This window comes from Halyomorpha halys, unplaced genomic scaffold, assembly GCF_000696795.3.
Source record: "Halyomorpha halys isolate HHAL.00 unplaced genomic scaffold, Hhal_1.1 Scaffold1618.1, whole genome shotgun sequence".
NCBI classification, from domain to species: Eukaryota; Metazoa; Arthropoda; class Insecta; order Hemiptera; family Pentatomidae; genus Halyomorpha; species Halyomorpha halys.
The window spans coordinates 21,188-42,509 of NW_027105895.1; the positions used below are offsets into that span (position 1 = coordinate 21,188).

A 21,322-nucleotide genomic window follows, 5' to 3' on the forward strand; every position below is an offset into this window, starting at 1 on the left:
ACATCCAATCAAATTAAATATATATACAAAAAATATGGCATAAATGTACTACAGATGAAATTATTAAAAAAATATATTGCGAAATATAGCTCTGGTAGTTTTGAAGATAAACAGAGTAAAGCTTAAATTTAAACAAACAACTTCGCAGATAAACAGAGTAAAGCTTAAATTTAAACAAACAACTTCGCAGTTTACAAGTGTCCATTGTTTAAATAATTAACTAAAATAAAGAACATCATAATCTAAAAGAAAATTTGGATTCGTATATAAGATTGTATGATCACATTGTAAAATTTTCGTAGTGTTGATTTCGGACAAAAAATAGTTTTTGATTAATGAAAAACTACATTTCGGGAACCATTGGACGCAAAGATGTCTACCAGCACTCAATTTAAAGAAATTTAATGTACTATAAAGTATTTTATAACGTTTATCTTCGTAGGAGTAGTAGTTTTTATGATATTTAAATATGAATATGAATTTTGCATATGGAATATTATCAGAACAACTATAAATCAATTTATTTTAGCAAATAGCAACCTGTAGGATTTAAATAATTAATGAGCTTTAATTAAAGATTTTCATTTTTTGTTTAATTATTTACATAGTTATATGCTGTAGCCAATGATATAGAATTTATTTCAAAATCAGCATTTGCCAAATAAAAATAAATATTAAACTCATAGAAGGTTGACTCATCTTCTGTCGTGCAAACAGTGTCCATAATTGAAATGTTGCTCTCTTAATTTAAGAGGTCACGTTTCACAAAAGTGAAGAACAATAGAGATAATCTAAGTTTTAAGTTTCTTAAAAGAAGGCAGGAACTAAGTAATTTTACAACTGTTTCAACAAATATCCGCGCCTTTTACCTCTGCTTTATTTTCTCTTGAACTAAAATGTTTTTATCATTACAAATCCTAGTTACTTAAATTTCTCTTGGTAATCAAAGATTCTTCCGATATTATCTATTTTATCCGATATCCATTTCTAAAGGCTTTAAATATATATATAAGTTAAACGTTTGTGAGCTCTAAGACTGAAAAGGAGAAAAAGAATATAGAAATGACCAACTCGCTTGTTACTCAAAGACCGACTTTTATTGTGTTCCATACCTTTGTAAATACATCTTCGATCAGCTGATCTACTCGATAACCTGACATTGAAATAACAGCTGACTTAGGCTGTAACCCCCCCCCCCCCACCAGTTTACAAACAATACTCGTAAACTTATCCTATAAAATAAAATAATATAAAATACAACAACAATAACTATTTACAATAAAGTATATACAATAAACAAAACAATGGATTGACAGTCCTCATAACTCTATTACAAACTAAAATTAAAGTAATGACTTCATACAATTAAAAAAATTTATTATAATTTATTCAGGATTATTTATACATTATTACTACAATGTATAAATTTATAATTTATTCAGTACATCACCGTAATCAAAGACTGATTATTAAACATAAGCATATTAATAAATTAAACAAAAATTAAATCACCTCTTATGAAAACATAACAAAACCGATAAGTTGAGATGAGAACACTCCGGATTACACTTGCGCAGGTGTTTCGGTTAGTGGGACTTTAAGTTGTTCAATATAAACTGTCCTGCGCTTTTTGGGTTCTCTAATACTCTCAATAGTTACAATATTCTCTTATTATTATCACCCTGAATGATTCATTGTATCGCTGTATATCCTTACCTCTGTTTGATCCCAACTTTGTATATACAATTGTCCCAATTTTTATTGGTCCTTTCCTATCTGTGAGGTTTAAATTCCCCCGAGCTACTCTCCTGGCTTTTCCCCTCTCCAATTTTTCCCATAGCCTTGTCCTAGTAACATGATTGTTGCTTTTCTCGGCCCTTATTGTCCCATCGGATTCCACAAAGCGCGAAAAGGATCTTGAACGAGTAAAACCCCGTAACGGTGTGCACCGTATGATTGTATGCGGCAAATACCTTTGGCATTGCTGCGCCCGGTCCTAGTCCTTGGTCTATCTGGTACAATCAAAGGTAATCGCTCAGCGTTCCGTGAAGCCGCTCTACCCCTCCACTACTTAGGGTAGGGGTGTGTCCTAGTGTGTTGAGTTGCCATATCACATCCAAGTCCTTCATTTCCTTTCGTAATAAATAGTTGTCAAATTCTCTTCCACCATCCGATGAGACTCTTTCCGGAACTCCGTATGACTGAAACCACAAGTGGAGAGCTCCCAATACTGCTTCCGAAAAAATATCTTGCACCTGGTGCGCCATTGCCGCCTTACTGATGTCAGTCATGGTCTCCCGTTCGTACCCCTTCCAGCTAAATGTGTCTATTATTAAATCTTTGAGAGGTGCATCTTTGGTATGTGTCTTCTCCAGTCTTCCTTTAGGCGGATGTGTGTCGTACTTAGTGCGTAGACGCTCACAGCTTCCTACAACCTCTGATAGTCTTCCTCATTCCCTACCAAAAGTATCTTCTTTTTAAGGCTTACATAGTCTCATGGATTCCGCGGTGATTTGTCTTACCCTGATGATACGCTACGGTGACTTCTCGTTGTTGTTAGTCTTCCAGAAGGGTTTCCACCGGATGAATGCCCTGTCCATTCCAATCTGTTCATCACGATCAATCTGTTCATCTTGATCCTATCCCAAACAGTTTCGTTTTCAACATACAGGTGATGCTTTTCTCCAGGCTTCGAAGTATTATTCAACATTCTACAGATCTGGTCATTCTTCACGCCAGATAGCGACCAGATCGTCGATATTTTACTTCTCCCGTCCTCACTATGTTTAATTTAAGTTAATGGTCAGTCATTAATTATTTCCTTCATTTCCTCTATGTCTCCTGGTCTTTCTTTAGCCAACTCTTGTTAGTCGAAGATTCTTTCCTGAGATGAGTTCTTGATTGATTTCCATAAACGAACGCTCTCTCGCAAATCCCTCCTTCCTCCCCAGCTTTTCCGTCTTTAGTTTGAGTCTGTTGTGAATCTTTAGTACCATGGACAGGAATTGGATCCGACCCGGTACCTGGATTGTTTCTATCATCTTACTAAGTTTATCAGCAATTCTGTTGTAGCGTGCTAAGAGTTCCGCGGCATACTGCCCTCTAGCCTGTCTCGGTTTCTTTGTCTCTCTAATCATCTTGAATATGTCCACCTTTAGGCTCACCGTCTTCCTCCGAATGCCGTCATTAATCTTTCCTTGATAACTCTACTAGGGGTTTCTTCGTCCGCCTGAATCTGATTGAGGATGCTCCTCTTCATTCTGCAGACGACCGCTGCTTTTAGTGCCTAATCGCTATTGAGTAGATTTCGATAAACTTTGCTTCAATTCGGCTTATTATTCGGTCACCACTTTTTATGAAGTGGCTCAGTTCTCCCGTTTCCTCCGTAAACCATTTCAGGTCAGAAACGGTCTTCCTCAAGTCTTGGGCGGTCGCAGTGCGTACTTTGATCAACTCGAGTGTTGTTGCGTCTGCTTCTGCAAGAGAGACTGGTAGTAGAGGGAACTCTGGTAGTGGAGGATTTCTACCCTTCTGTCGGAGGTACGTTCTCGGCCTCTTTTTGACTTAAAGTTACTAGGTTCAAGACTGCTCGTCTAACGATACCATTGCAACTATTTAAAAAATGAGAAAGGAAAAAACCTGAAGATGGCAAAATAACAACAACAAAAATTTTCTTAAAAGAAAAAATTAATCCGGTATATAATTTTCCCGTGTTTGGCGTCAGTTAAACGTTTGTGAGCTCAAAGACTGAAAAAGTGAAAAGGGATATAGAAATGACTAACTCACTTGTTACTCCAAGACTCACTTTTATTTGTTTTTGTAACTTCTCTTTATTGTTTTTAATATATACATTTACATGATCATATATACAATACAATGTTATAATATATAATATAATATATTAAAATAATATAATAATATTTTATCTTTAATGAAGACTAAGTAAAGAAATGTTCAGGGTTATTTCTAGCTAGTATGACTGTTAACCACTAACTTTATCATTTATTTCCTTAGCGCTTTTAAATTCCGTGAACAGTAAAAAAGGACAAAATTTGCTTTTAGAATTAGAACACAGAAGAAATGAAGTAGATGTAAATATTAATTATAGAAGGAAAACTATTTCAATTCAAACATGTCAGGGTTGGAACACTTTTCTGGTAAATTATTTAATAAGTTTCATTTGATCGTTTGATAAAAATTTAAAAAAGAAATCGTGATCATAACTGGTTGCTGATAACGATAGAGAAACGGGTTTTTTGCAAGTTAATGGGAAGGTATTTTTTGAACGTAAGCTTAGAGGTTTTACTTGGTTAAGGTACTCTTTATAAAATCCAAAGTTTAATTTTACTTTTCTATTAATTCTTTTTTTAATATCCATTATATAATAAATTATTTAAGCCATCTTTAATATTTATAAAGATGTAGCAACTTTAGATAAAATGTTTTCAATTTTGGATGCATATTTTATTTTTAAAAAGGGTATAGCAAAAAAGTTATGAAAAATATTAATATATTAACAGATTCTGTACTTAATTCTTTAAGTGATGATCTAATGTGTAAATAAAATTAAACCTTATTAGGTAAGTACATGAACATGAAGTTAGTTATATATTTAGTTATCATATAAACGCTTATATAAATGATAAAAAAACAAAAACAAAACAACAAATAAAACATATGGGTTAGCGAATGACGACAGACAAAAACAAGTGAAAAACTTTAGAACAAAACTGAAAAACTGAAAAGTCTCTAGATTAACATTTTTGGTCAGGGTTCAGTGACCGAAATGTCACGAAAACAAATGCTCACAATAAATTGAAATATATTGCTAGATCATAGAAAAATAGGCTAAATATAATTTTTTTTTAAATTTTAATAATATAAACATATGTTTATTAATAATTTCAAAGAGATGGTTGTTGCATGATTAGAAAAGTTATATACGGCCAGTTAATATAATTATATGTTGTATAAAATTTCATACAACATATCCTTCCACAATCGATCCATTATTTTTTTTATTTACTGGTGTTGAATCTAGTATATATATTTTTTTAATTTATCTTTCTGATCTAATTATTATTTACCTCTTCTTGTATGTTTTTTTAATTCACGCTAAAATATAACCACTATCATTACACGTACGATTTCACTTTATGCATTTTTTCTTATATAAAATCTGTATTTGTATGCAAATCATTTTATTTTATTATATTATCTAATGTAATCCTGCTACATTTATTCTTGTTTTATACTTTTTTAGAATATTTTTTAATTTAACCTTGCTAAAGACCCAGAAATTAAGCCAAATTTTGATTCACATCAAATATCACAACTTATGTACCGTTTTTTTTCCGACAGGAAAGTTCCTTAACTTCACTTATGTGCATCTAATGATTTTTATTTATTAAGAAACGTGTCTTAGAGATATGAAAGGTTCTTTTGAGTCTGATTTAGTCTATAATAACGTCCTTTTTGATACCATAAAATGGTAATGATCCAGTAGAGGACCCTTATTGGTATAAAAGGTTCATCTGCAATAAAACTGGTATCAGATATCGAGGATTGAAATTTCAGAAAGTTAATATTTACAGAAATGTGTTATTTTTACAATATATATGAATTATGTATATTTAGAAAACCAATATTCTACAATGTAAATATGTTTTCATGTTTTGTTCAGCCTCACGAGAGAATCTGAGTTAAATCACCACCGAATGCGTAACGGGATTCATCGTTCCCACCGCTGGTCAAGTTAAAATGAATAAATATTTATTCGAAATAAGGGAATCGGTATTTTAAAAGCAGGATGGGGAAATAGGGGTAAATCCCGAATTCCCAGGGGATGCAGAGCTGTCCACGGAATGCCAGAGGTGTATAAATGTAAAACAAGTTACCTTCGCCCCGAGGCAACTTTACTTTTATCCTGATCAAAATTCCGGCTGCTACCTTATAAACATACTCTGGGCGAGGCAGGAGTCAGCTGAGGAGCATTCCTGGAATTTATTATACACTCTGTTAGACCTCAGGCGTCCCGTTCTATCTAGCTTCCTCATCTACTTTTTTACCTTTCTCTTAATCTCCATCGGTCCTTGAGAAAAAGAGCATCTGGCTGTCGGAAACAGAGGGAATAATATAACGAGTCATGTTTTCACCATCTATTACTGCCAACAGTCGGCTCCACTGTGTATTAATAGGAACAAAGAACAGGAGGAAAGTTGGAACAATTTCTTAACAGTAGAAAGGAATCGAAAAATGTTTAAAAAAGCGAAGTTTCACTGACATGATGTTTCGCATATTCAATAAAATTTCAAAAAATATTCATATATCTTCATATATTGAAAAATAGTTCTAATGCTCCTGATCAAGAATTGTCTATACTGAATCCAATGATTCTATATTTTACTAATGGTGATGATAATGAATAAATATTTATAATAAAAAGGAAAAAAAATCATAAATCACTTTAAGCCCATATTTTCAATATATCAAAAACAAAAAAATAACACAATACAGTGATATTTTTATGAATATATCTACATATATTTCACATTTTAATATCGTTTCGGCCATTTAAAGATATTCTCATCTTCACCTTAGTTAGTAAAATATATTTATAATTTAAAATTTGGCTCATTATCAGGTGTTTATTTACTAGGGTAATTTTATCAGGACTTTCCTATCTTGGTTTTAAACGTCAAAATTCCATGTGAAAATGTCAATTTTCTCTTTTTCTCTAAAAGTGAAGTATGGTCCATACCTGATAATTTTAATGGTAACTCAAAACTATATGGAATAGTCCCGAGTAATAAACATCTAGGAATAAGCAGAATTTCAAATAAAATATCACAAATACTTCCAGGAATCGTATGCCTGAAAATAGAGTTTAATACATTGATAGGGCTGTAATAACATACACATTCCAAGGATTCCAACATTCCTAACATAAGGATTCCAAGGTCCTGGATTCGAAATCGGCAGCGGCAGATAATTATTTATCAACCCTGTAGGTTCGAGAGCCCTCTGGGGTCCACCCAGCCCCGTAAAGTGGTTACTCTCAATAAGAAAATCTGGCAGTCTAGCGAACTTCTGACTAAATCATCTGTTAGCACAACCACTGGGTTACCAATTTAATGGAAAACGGCTACTTCCTTGAAACTTACAAGAATAAATACCCTATATATTAACTATAAGGATCCCACTATAGATATACTTTATTTATATTTACCAATATTAATTATATACTTATAATCTATACATATAAAAGGGAATGGTCGAATAAATTGTCCACAATAAACTTTAATATTAGTGGACCAATTTACGTTCTGCTTTTTTCAAAATCTCCCCTTTCGCCCGGGGATTTTTTAACGATAATGAAATCCCTGAATTATTGAGTAGAATGAAATAAAAAAGTAAGCGTTTTTGGTTTGTAGCTCTGAAACCATGCGTTTTTTTTTTCACTGTTATTGTATACTAATCGATTTGTCTTTTTCCGAGGAATAAGAAAAAACATTAGTGATTCAATTCAGCTATATTATATTTACGGAAATTATCAAAACATAATGTGGCTTGGGGTAAAGTAGATCAGCAAATTTTGTTTTTTAGAAAAGAACAAATCATATTCGTTTTTATTGTCGCCTCAAAGGACCGAATGCCACTTTTCAAAAAAATTAAAATTTAGAAATTTTTCACCTCGATTCATTTGGAATATTTTTTTTCTCTCGACGTCAATTGTTAATATAATCGTTCAGAACTCTGCATTATATCCGATTATTACGTTATTAGAACCATTGGAATGCGGAATGTCTGCGATTTCAGTCTATATCAACAAAAGTTAGCATCAATTTAATGCCCCTTTAAGGGCGAAATATAGGTTTCAAATAGGGGAAAAAATTCACAGGTTTTATATCATATCTCCAGTTCTAATTTAATTAATTAAACCAAGTTTGTGCCCTTTGGTGCGGTTTATAGAGCCCTAGACCTCTGCCAAGTTTAGAGTAGATTGCTTGACTGGTATTGAAGTTATTTCAATTTTTTTTTTTTTCTAACTAGGATAGAAAATTTCTGATTTTTATATATTATTATTGATTAAGGATAGAGAATTTTCGAAAATTCGTATTTAACGGTTTTTTGGAGTGTTAAAAACGAATATAAACTTTTTTCCCAATCCTAAAAAATCTTTTATCACACTTTCTTAGGTCAGTCAGTCTGAATATTTTGAAAATTTTAAGGCAAAGGGAGGGTTTTTATTTATGAAAATATTTATATTTTAAGTATAATATATATGAAAATGCCTTAGATAATAAAATTTCCTGAAATAATAAGAAAAAATCACCTAAATCGGAACATAATTAATGTTGATACATATACATTTTCTTCCATGACTATTGTTTATGCAATCGTTCATAACTCCTCTGCATTTTAAAAACTGTTGGGTTTTTCAACCTTTCCTTCTCGAGATGCTAAAAATGTCATCGCATATATTGGTTCAATGTATGTTACCAAATCATGTTAATAAATTATATATTGTAAGTATGTTTCATTTAACTAAATCAAAATCAAACTTTCAATTGTGCCCATTAAATCTATATAAATCCTCAAATATATCATTAGTGAAGCATTGGCGGGACAGCTAGTTTATTTATAAAATTTATGGATTGTAAGAGGTATAAGTTTAAAATAAAACCAAAAAAAAAAAAGAATAATTTTAGAAAACATATAATTTTTAATCAATTTTAACATTTATGAATCCTCTTAAACGCACAATATCTTTATTTTTGTGCTATTGCATGTTTTTTAATCACTAAGATTTATGGAATTTATGTTCTACGTAACATTTTTAACTCACTAAGGAACTTCACGATGGAGATGACAATCATACTTGCATAATATTAAAAGACTGATTACTAATGTCGCTAAATCATTCATGTCTGATTTTAAGTTTGTTTTTTTTGTCACGAGCTGGTCCCTCAGTTATAAAAACCCCACTTTCTCCCATTCGAGAGTAAGTGTGAAACAGTTCACATTTTACAAGAGAACCAGCAATACAAATGAGTGAATAGTGGTGCATCTGACAAACAATTTTTTTTTTTTTATTCTTATTTTGTGCTTGAGGTATTTCATTTATTGTACCGTAAACTTTATTTGCAACAACTCGAAGAGCTTTAGGAAAGTCTTAGGGCAACTTCAATAAATAACGGCAGTCTACAGTGTTATCTTTGGACTACGTCCAATTCTAAATAAAATAAAAAATTCTGGTTTTGTTAAATATACCATTTGGTATCCACTTCCATTCAACCAGTAACGGACACTAATCAATAACTAAATTACTAAATCACTAACCAAATTTGATATCAATAATATTTAACTATCAAAATAAAACTTTAAAACAAGTTCATACTTCTAAAGTTATAAAATAACTACCCAGAAATACTCTTTAAGTAAAAATGGCATCTTCTAAGGAAATCTATGCATTCTCCCAACAACTTTAACATGAATCACTATTCCAATTTGTAAACTGAAAATAAAAAAGAGCAAGAGGTTTTTATGGTGAGGGAAAAGTAACGGAGACTAAACATATTTAAAAAAATCAACAATCAGACCAAAATAATTTGTTTCAAACTTAAAATAGTTTCTTTGATGAGAAGTTGGTCGCAGGAGAGGTCACAAGTGTCACAAGAGGTGAAGGACACAAATATGTGACTATTAGTGCCAAGGGTTTGGCTATATTTCCAGGCCTTCATCAGAGCTAATTAAAAAAAAAAAAAGTAACCATAATGAATACAAACATAACCATACTGAAAAATAATGTAACCATCATGAATAAAAAATAATATGATTGCGACATCAGAGAGGTAGTGCACTGGGTTTGTACAAACTACGGCAAAAATCATAGATTTATTTTCATATTAAAAAAAAATTTTTTTGGACGTTCCATTTAATTATTTGGGAAAACTTTTTGAGTTTTACTGAAATGCAGCCCGGCGCATAGGAATTTAAACAAAATTTAGGTGATAGCATTTTTAATTAGTTTCAAAATCACCAATATTCATTACATGGACGATATTCAGATATATCACTCAACCGAGCGCCTTATTGATGGGACTGTACCTCGTCCTCTCCATCCATCAGGTATAATACAAGAGCCCAAGAGGAGAAAAAGGCAGTTATCTCACCCCAATTTTTGATTACTTTAATGAAAACTATGTATAATTACTAGCCAAAATTTATGAGTCTGCCAAGTAGAGGTAGGGGGGATAACAAATTGCGGCTGTTTCAAAGCGATAAAAAAAAAAAAAAAATCATTCGGAGCTCTATATCTTAAACAGTAGGAACAGCACAAGAAATTCCAAGAGAACGTCATTTAAAGAATAGTAAATTTTCTAAAATATGAGCTTAATAGAGTTATTTACGTTAAATATTTTTCGAGATATAGCTTTTTAAAAAGTAACGTTTCAGATAAATTATGTATTATTTGTTTTGCATTACAATAATCTTTATCTCAGATATAAATTGATTTTTTTTTTCATGACAGAGCGCCTACCTGGAGGTGGTGATACCACCAGACATCATCTACGAAGATACTTCTGGCGACATGATGGTCCCAGAGGGAAGCTCGGCCAAGCTGATCTGCAAGGCCCGGGGGTTCCCGCCACCCAAGGTCACCTGGAGACGAGAGGATGGTGGTGAGATAATCCTTCGCTCCTCAACCACAGGCCACAAGTCCAAAGGTAACATGTTAAAACTGTAAACTGTTCTTTACACATGCACTTATGCAACCTGAACAAGTCTCTTTTAGTGGTGAATAATAATTTTTCTTATAAAAAAAAAAAAAAAAAAAAAATTAAACTTATATTATTACTTATGATAAATCCCGTATTACGTTCGAACTATCTACTAGACAAAATTTTATCTTTTTACCTATTTATTAAATCGACTAAAATTAATTTCAATAGATGTAACAAACATAATAAATTTATTTACCACAGATGAATATTTAGGTCAACTTTAATTTTAGAAACAGTGATCTATATATTTATTAACAAGTACCTATATGGAAATACTGTGTATACAACAAATATTACTACGTAGGGTTATATCAGTGAACACATTAGGTTCATGTGGGATGGGAATTATGAATGATTAGACTAAGATGGATTGTGCAACCACGACCAACTGTATATGTTAACAACTTGTTTATATAATTACGTATCCCTTCTAGGAATTGAATTACGTACTTGCTGTTAGCCCATTAAATTAATATATTTCGTTTGACAATTGCAAGAAATGTGCATTATTTTGTAATGAATTAAAATTTTGCACAATGGACTAATAATATGAATTTTTGATAGATTTTGGATTTAGTTTTTCCAATATAAGTTTTAATGATGTTTGAAAATTCTTGAATAGAAAAATGCTGAGACACGACCAAAACGGACCTGTTTTGATTTTGTAAAAAAAAAATCAAATAGGAACTTTTTAATTTTTTTTAGGTATATTAAAATTTGAAAATACTTCCAAAAAATATATTTTTATTTATATTACATTTTATTATTAAATAGTGCATAGTGCTGTGTGGAGAATACTTAAACGAATAGATATCAAATGTCTGTTAGCATTTGTGGATTTTATTTTTGTCGTCTCATTCTAAGATAACCTCAGAGTAAACGTAAGGGCTCAACATTCTCCAGTTACAGTAAAGAAGTAACTTTTGGTTAGTTATGTGTAGGTTTGCTTTTTAAATAGATTATGTAAAATTAAATTGCAATTCACCGTTAAAACATTTCCATGCGTAGAGTCTATGTATTCGCTCATTACAAATTATGAAAAATAATCATTATTTGCAAAATACGTTGTTGCTGTTTGAAATGAAAAATCGATCTTTATCCTCTCATAATTGGTCCTGTAATAATTACGATTATTAAAATTTAAAATTATCAATTACTCGAATAAATACTCCAATTACCAATACGAGCAGCATTTTCTTGGCTAAATAATATAAAGCTTAACAAAATTCGACAAAATAATGATAAATTTACAATAATTAATAATGTTTATATATGATAATCACGCGTTTTTTAAATTTTAGCCACTTTGTAAAGTTGATCGATTTAAAAAATAAGATTTAAGGGACTACCTAGAATGCCCTCTGGTAAAAATAGGGTTGAGCAATTGTAATTACTTTTTATATTCATAAACCTTTTCCAGAGGAGGGGACGGAAAAAAAAATTTTAAAGGGTTGGATTGGCTGCGAAGGACTGGCTTTCATTATTTTAGGTGTGACGGTCTCCTCTTGAGAGATTGTTACATGTCGTACATCAACCAATACTACTCGCTATAAGTGTCTGTTTTAAAGGTTAACTAAACAAGTGTACACTAGGGTGGATTCAGAAAGGCCGGAGGCACATCAAATTTGTTGATAGACTAAAGGCCTGAACCAACCCGCTGTTCTGGTAAAACGCCCTATCCACCCTCCATCGGAGGTGGCAAAGGAAGGGGCTCTGCAGTCTAAACCGATCATAATTCACTACCAGCAAAGCGGACCTTCCCCGCTCAACAAATAACTGAAGTGCATATTGGTGCATGCGACTCTCTACACACAGTGGACGTACACAAACTCACCTTAGAACACCTCAGGATAAAAGAAGTGTTCAGCACTTATTGTATATAATTTATTGTATTTATATTAGTATGTGTTATTCAATTATTTCATTGGAATAATAATTATTTCCTAATACATTAATAATTTTATTATTTGAGACAGCTTGGATATTGATTAGTTACGGGTATACAGAAGATGTATCAAGAAGTTGGATGTATAATTGACGTTTCAATGGAATTAAGAAGGAAGCTTTGATAATTACAATAACTTATTAATAGCAACTGATTTATTTTGAGCAAGTGATGTCCTTTGATCTGATATATCAAATTTGTTATTAAGTTAGTAACCAAGAATTAAAATGAAACAGAATCTAGTGGCAGTGTGCAGCTTCGGAACAGACATTCATCACAGACTTAAGGTTTCACACTGAATTGATAATTTTATAATCCCCGGGTACAAGGTATAAATAGTAGCCAGCCTGATCGGAAACTTTTCCAATCTCAGTTGGTAATTTACGACCTGGAGTATTCAGAGCGATGACCGCTAAAGGCGTTCTCATACACAAATTGGAATATTTCTAGAATACACATTGAATGTGTTTCAACTTCATCTCATTCTCTACTCTTCTATTTCCGTCAAATTAATTACTATAATGATAATTCTTCATCAGCTACTACTCAAAATAACTATTGGTTTTAAACATATTTGAAAGAATATAAAAAACACTCAAATAAATCTGTAGAGTTAAAAAGCGTATACATTCGTTATGTGGGGTTCAACCTCCTTATGTTCTTAAAATTAGGTCTCAAAAGACGGATTATTCTTTAGGTCAATAATCGATTCTAGCCTAAATGCTTAAAGAGTTTTATTCCAAGAGTTTGCCACGAAATAAAAGTCAAATTTCCCGACTGAATTCGAAACGACTCCACTTCGGACACGAGGATTTTAAATTTGTGGCTCAACACACTCTGTTATCTGAATAGTGTTTTGACAAATTATTATCATTTTACTGAGAGTTAAAACAAAAAACTTTTGGTTCGACCAATGTAGAACCTTTCTGATAACTCTATACTAGCGCAGAGAATCCATTTAAATCGTATATTTTAATTGAAGGTTGAAAATAAAGAAAATATTAAAATTAGGTAAACAATAAATGATAAAATACATAATAGTGGTGGAAGAAATATTTAACAAAAAATAAAATAATATTAAAACAGAAGAAATAAAGTTAAAAGAATGGGATACAATAAATAAGATAAAGTGATCCAATTTAGTTTACCGGATACCTTGTTTTACCCCATACAATTTCTTCTATATCCGTGACACTAAGAATCAACTTAAGAATCGTATTTCTCAGCACAAATATCAACCCATTGGCCTCTAAATTGTCAGAACACGCTTTAAACTTCAACTCAATTCTTGCTACTGTCCCCAACCATAAAAAACGTCTCATCTCGGAGCCTATTCACATAAATTAACCGCAGAATTCCATCAATCATAAAGGCGATATAAATCTCCCTGACATACCGACACATTTTGAGCCTTATAAAACCCCCATAATTTTTCTTTTCTCTACGTTCTGCATTCCAGAAGCCCACTTTCCTGTCATGTATTGTATTTATTCTGGTTTTATTTTATAAATTCTCACCCCATACTTAATTTAATTATAGTTTATAGTTACTATCCTTACTTTTTCTTTTATATTGCTGTATCTTAATTTTAATTTATATTTATAAGTTACTAGCCTAAGTATACTTACATTAATTATTTTACTATTAATTTTGCTATTATATAATTTACATACCTCTGTATCTCTATTCATTGGGTATGTTGTATTTTTTTATCAATTATAATTATGGTATCCCATTCTTTTAACTTAATTTCTTTTATTTTTTATATATTTCATCCATCCCTATTATGTATTTTATCATTTATTGTTTACCTAATTTTAATATTTTCAACAATGTTAATTTAAAATTCTTTTCAAATTTAACGTACTTAACTGCCATCCCCACTCCTCCCAATACAAACGGTTCACTCTAACTTTGACTGTCAAAGCAGGTATGAATTCTGTCTCGTTCATTTTCTTGTTTTATTCTTATTTCCTTTTTTCATCCCTTAGTTGGTACTTTCTTTTATATTTCTTCTTTTTATCTGTTACTATTTCCGTTTTCATTTATTCTTTATATCCTTTTCTTATTTATTTCTACGTTCATTGTATACCCTTGTAATTTTCCATTTACCTTTTACTTACGTTAAGTGTTTGGATCTTTTTATAAGACCTGACGATACCCTGCAACGTGGGGCGAAACGTTGGCTCATAGCAAATTGTCATTACTATATGAGTTTCATTTGACCGCTCCCGGACCATATTCCATTTATCACGGTCATCTTCCAGTTTTTCTTTTTTTTCTTTTTTTTAACTTAACAACTTTTACAATAACAATAAGTGCTTCCAAAATGTAGTTTATGTTAACTATTGATTTATAGTGATACTTTATAAAGGAAAAGAGATTTTGAACAAACGGTGGATAGAATATTGTTGTTCAGCAAGAAGCCAGAAACTTAAAACTCATCCTAATCCCAGTCAGATCCAGTTACTTCTTAACTGCCTCGTGTTATCAAATTATAATATATAGAATTACTTAACAATACAGGATTAATGCATTTAATTTTTAAATCATATAATACCGTACAATTTGTTTTTATATATTTTTTTCATTATAGGCATTCAAATAAAAGATTTATAAATTTTTTTCATTATAGGCATTCAAATAAAAGATTTATAAATTTTTATGTTTTGTTTATATTAAGTTTAAAATTGTGCTATGAGTAGTAGTTATAGGAATGGACCATTGATTACTGAAATAAGTGAGTACTCAAAACCGCCTAGTAACAGAAAAAAAAACCTAATTTACTCCTCCCGTTAAAAAATATAAATTAAATTAATTTATGCGCTACAGAAAAAAAAATCATCGACGGTCTGTTTATATTTGCCTACCTGGATATGGATATGGATATTATTTTTTGAATTGCTTGTTTTTATTAACATATGGATGCTTTATTTATTGCATACAAAAATACTGGTTAAATTCATAATGAATGCGTAATAATAAATCATAGATATATTGTAAACGATTATTAAAGTGTATAATAATGAAATAGGAATAATTTTTATAATATATATGAATACTATCCATTTCGAATACATAAAGCTGACAAGTTTGTTAAAACTCACTAATTTCAGAAATTACTTTCAGTTAAATTTGAAAAATCATTTTTGCGTCTTTAAAGCTGTTTCTCTAGAGAAGTTTGTGTAGGTACACTTCTGTAATTGTTGTCATGAAAATTTAGAATCAGTGAAAGCGAATTCACTACAAACATTTTTAATATGTTTGAAATTGTTCGCATGATGACGTGGTATTTATGCATATGCATCGAGGATAAGATAAAAATAAAGTGTAAAATTTCGATTTAACGGGAGAATTAGAAAAAGAACCTACTTTCGATATTTTTTTTTTAAATTTATCTTAACTGTTTAAAAAAACTTAAATTGCAAATGAAATATTTATATTTTACTTATTATGGAATGACTCGAATCATATACATTTATCCTTTAGGTTTAAAAATATATATTATTGTTTCCGACTATAACAGTACATCATTATACAAATATATTTATATTATCACTTTAAAGATAATTAAATTATTTAAAACAAAAAGTACCAAGATGAAAATATTTGGACTTCCCGACAATATTTATCAACAAATTATGGCATGTACTCATGGATATCAGTTCGGACTTTTATTTATAGAATAATTCAATTAAATGGACTTATTAAATACTAAATACAACTCAATTTATATCAGCCAAAGGCATTATAAATTGGTGAGCACTAATCCTAGGAATAATATTAGCACTAAATAATTTTATATGGGGCATAAAGGGTTTGTTTGATATTGTAAATAGCACAATGTGATGCATAAAAGTCAAACTGAACTTCACAGAATCACAAATTGTCTCTGAAGGAAGGAAGCGCCTCGGCTATTAATATGGTCTAGCAGTTGGACAGTCACAAAGAGTTTCCTTTGTCACCTCCCCCCGCCCCCCCCCTTTCACTGCTACCACATCAGCGACAAATTAATTTAAAGAGGGAAATCGACAAAGCTGGGTTTTCAATGGCACACTAAGGAAGCGTTACAGGGCATTTAGGCTGTTAGCCAGAGAATGGGATAATTTGGAGATAATACTTGGTGAGCCGAGGCTTTGCCCGACTTAGTAAAGGATTAGACCGCTCTAATACCGCTCTCTAAATCTCTTTCTAATCAGTCATTTTACCAGCTACTTGATAGCTATTGATAGCTCCTCTGCTAGTCAGTCTCCATCGGATAACCGCCGAATAGATTTGTGTGGCCATCAAGGCTTTTGTTCTTATAATCACGATTTGTATTATTATTCATTTTTATGGTTTACGATTTTTTATTTCTATCAAAAAATACTACTTACGTGCTTATTATTCCAAAGCTCTTATAATAATTCATATGACCATTGCCTATTAACCCAATCCTATTACTTCAAGACGAATGTAACGTGGAAAGAGGAGATATAATTATAGGTCATATTCTTTCTGGATGGGAATAACCTCTTCCACAGTAGTAGTCTGACATCAATCCATAAATAAAATTTATTTATTTGAACTTGCTGCAAATGTCAAACTTTTTTTACAGAATATTCCAATTATTTTATGCATATTTCATTGTATTTGCTAGTTGTAAAATTTTAAAAAATGATCTGTTGAATTTTGTTTCTGTGTTGGATTTTTTTTTTACGTAGTCGTGGCATTGATTTTATTTTATTGTAATATGAACGCGAATCTAAAGCTCCAGAAAAGCGAAAAATTTGAATAAAAAAATATTTTTCTCGATTAATATCAAAATTTGTATTTATGTTTTTTCGATGTGCTAACAACGAATATAAACTTTATTTCTCCATAAAAAAATATTTTATTTCGCTTAACTAGTTCAATTGGGCTAAATTATTTCAATATTTTGCTCGTATTTTGGCATATGGGGATAGTAATATACCATTTGATTTGCTTTCGGATATAGAAAAAAAAACAAAAAATGTAAATTGTTTTAAATGAGCTAAAATTTATATTAAATAACAAAAAAAAATTAATTAAAAATAACTCCTGTCAAATACAATAACACCAAAAATCCTGAGAGAAAGAAGGAGAAAGTTCCTCAATAACCAACTGCCTGAAATAGAGGAACGAACTCTTTATTAAAGTTAATATATATTCACCATTGGATCAGTACATGAAACGTTGGACATGAAATATGTTTCAATATAGGAGGTTGGAACTATTTGGATACTTTTTGTTATTATTAATAATGTTATTTATATGAATAACATATTTTTTTTTATATATTTCGATACTAATTATGTTTAGTAAAAAATTAATTAAAAGGAAATAAAAATCATTAGTGGATTTTTAATTTAAAATATACTTAAAATTTCCAAGATTTTAATTTTTTTAGTGTGTGTTAAAGATTAAATTATCATTTTATTAAACGATTAAATTATATTCTAACCTGAATTTAATTTATTCTTCCAGTAAGCATAGTGGAAGGAGAGACATTAATCTTGAGCAAGGTGACCCGCTCGGAGATGGGTGTCTACATGTGCATCGCCAGCAATGGGGTTCCTCCCACCGTATCCAAGAGACTCATGCTTCATGTTCACTGTGAGTATTTTTGCATTTCCAATCCTAATTTAATTTTTAAAATCCTTCTTTATCTATCGAAATTGATATGAATAAATGGAAAATGGTTTTGATCATCATGAATTCAAATCTCAACGAAATAGACCTCTTTATATCATTTGTTATATTAATGATGATCCTGTTACGAATCATTAACTAGAATACATGTTCCAAACTGACTAATTTATTCTGATAGTTCTGGGACAGAGAAAATGTCCCGACAAGGAAGGTGGCCTGAATATACTCATTTTTCAGGGCGCATCTTTCAAGTTACATATGTATTTTTATACATACAAGTGTAGTACATTTAGTGTTCGTAAGCATAATTTACTGCGAATGCTATTATTTTTTTTTCTGAAATCTGTTTATAAAATTAGACCAGATCACAACATCTATCGGTCGATTGGTGCCAAAATAACATATAGAAATGATCGACATAAATGTTATTTATTAGTTACACTATTGATTATTAGGGCACTATGGAGACAATCATTTATAAGCTAAGACAGTACAATATGAAGTAATTTCTAGCGATGCAACTAATAATTGAATTAACCAAATACAAAAATAAAAAACAAGTAAAAATAAATGATTAACAAAAATTATAATAAGAACATATGAAGTGAATAATAATGATATAAATTTACAATTAGTGAATTAATAAGAATGTGCTAATATATTGATAATAATAAGTATACAATTAACTTCATTAAAAATAAGAATACAGTATAAAATATAAAGAAGAATAAAATATATAGTAATTCCAATATTAAACTACATTAAATTATATATACAATACGTTACATGATATCTAATATAAAAAGAAACATTAAACTAAAGAGTAGCTCAAGGATACAATAAAACAAAATGATACAATAAAACGATAAAAATAAGAATTAATTTATATTCTTACACACTTTCTTGAGACTGGTTAATTTTTTTAAAATAAATAATTCAATTTTATCCATTTTAGTCTCAACACATTTTATTTTTCTTACAAGTCCAACGTTTCGGCCAATCCGACCATCCTCAGGGGCAATCTTAATACAATTTTGGAACTAAATGATTTAAAAACTCACTAAAACTTCATGCTGGCTATTCTGCCCAGGTCAAAACAACAATTTCTATGAAACATTAAAACATTAGGTAAACATATTTTTTTTTGTTAATAAGTATATCCTAAATTATGTCTAATTACCTAATTCTTCAATTTTCATATTAAAAACAAAAATTAATATTCATTTATCACAGTCACTAGTTGTTAAAACTTTATTACAACAATGCTTGTAACCTTCCTCCACTCAGTACAAGCATTAAAATTATTTATTACAACAATATTTTTTGTTAATTTTCCTCTTTATTTCATTAGTAAAATTCACATCAAGGCTAATTATAACTATCCACTAATAGGCATAATATAGGATATACTTATTAACAAAAAAATATGTTTACCTAATATTTTAATCTTTCATGGAAATTATTGCTTTGACCTGGGCAGAATAGCCTGCTTGAAGTTGAGTTTTTAAATCATTTAGTTCCAAATTTGTATGAAGATTGTCCCTGAGGAAGGCCGGATTGGCCGAAACGTCAGACTTGTAAGAAAAATAAAATGTTTTGAGACTAAAATGGATAAAGTTGAATTATTTATTTAAATAAGAATTCAAGTATCTAAATAAATAATGAATATAATTAATCACACATATACACATACATATGTATAGTTAATTATAATCGTTATATAATGAATCTTTAACTGGGGTTAAGAAAAATTACAAGAAGCTCATATGCTCACTTGATGAATCAAAATCAATTTTTGAGAATACTAGGCAGTACCCAGTTAAAATTTCTTTTTGAGTTTTCTATGTGATTGATATATTACCACTTTTATTAGTTCTTCTGGTGAACGATCGAAGAGAAATGGTACCATAAAGTTTGAAGTACGTTTACCAGATCTGTAGTTATAGGGTGGTTCAATACTTTTTCTTATTATTTCATAATTTTTTTTTTTATTATTTATTTATTGTAATTTACAACTGTACAAAATAATACAACCGGTAAATATGTAGTATGGTTCATATACACTTGAAAATCTTGGGAAAGAACCACCCATTGGTGGTACTTCAAACATTAATTTAAACTAGAAGGTCCCGTGGCCATCTTCTTTTCAGACGCCTCGGAGGATTATCAGGGATTGTTAAGGATGAAAGATTAAGACTTAATGGGTTAGGATGGTTAAGGAGTTTGGAATAAAAAGACGCATATCTGTTTTGGGTCAAATCTGCAACGAATGGGATGTTAAGGTCTTTATGAATGAGTTTATTTGTGACGTAATAAGGAGCATAAACGATTTTACGTAGGATTTTGGATTGTAACGATTGGATGCGGGAAGAATTTGATGGTTTGGTGGAGCCCCAGAGCTCAATTCCATATGTCCAAATTGGTCTGATTATTGAAGTGTATACTAATTTTTTGTAATGAATGGGAAGTTTAGAGCCGGAATCTACGAGCAGTTTCTTGTCGTTTCAGTCTTGTGTGTGGATTCCAAGTAAGTCTCTTGTCAAGATGGAGTCCTAAGTATCGAATCTGCTCAACAGGTATTTCATAATTTGAATTAGATTTTCAGATAACCGTCATTAAACAAACCTTAGATAGTTGATGGGGGGAAATGTGTTTTCGAAAATTTTAAGTTAATTTTGTTTTCTTCTTCAGTCCACGGGCGGTTCTAGTACCTGAAATAGATTCTATTCTCTCTACGGTTTATATGATATCCCAGCCCATTCTAGCACTGTCCTAAAATTATACGCTAATGAGACATGCTTGTAAGTAATGACCCAAATACATCATCTAAAACCTTAAAGTCACATGTAATATCCATTGAAGAATTGTGTCATAAGTGGAGAATTAAAATAAACCCTAACAAATACCATTAAGTCACACTTCGTCGTAATCCCATCGT

The 21,322-nt window shown here is 30.7% G+C and overlaps 1 protein-coding gene across 1 annotated transcript in view; it reads left to right on the forward strand.

Annotated features, from left to right (window-relative positions):
• The window catches only part of LOC106690216 (lachesin), a 128,626-nt gene that overhangs the window by 9,343 nt on the left and 97,961 nt on the right, over nucleotides 1-21,322 (forward strand). The window contains exons 2-3 of the mRNA XM_067053562.1: nucleotides 10,535-10,730; nucleotides 18,220-18,348. Coding sequence (XP_066909663.1) covers nucleotides 10,535-10,730; nucleotides 18,220-18,348 — 325 coding nt within the window. The remainder of the gene's footprint in view (nucleotides 1-10,534; nucleotides 10,731-18,219; nucleotides 18,349-21,322) is intronic.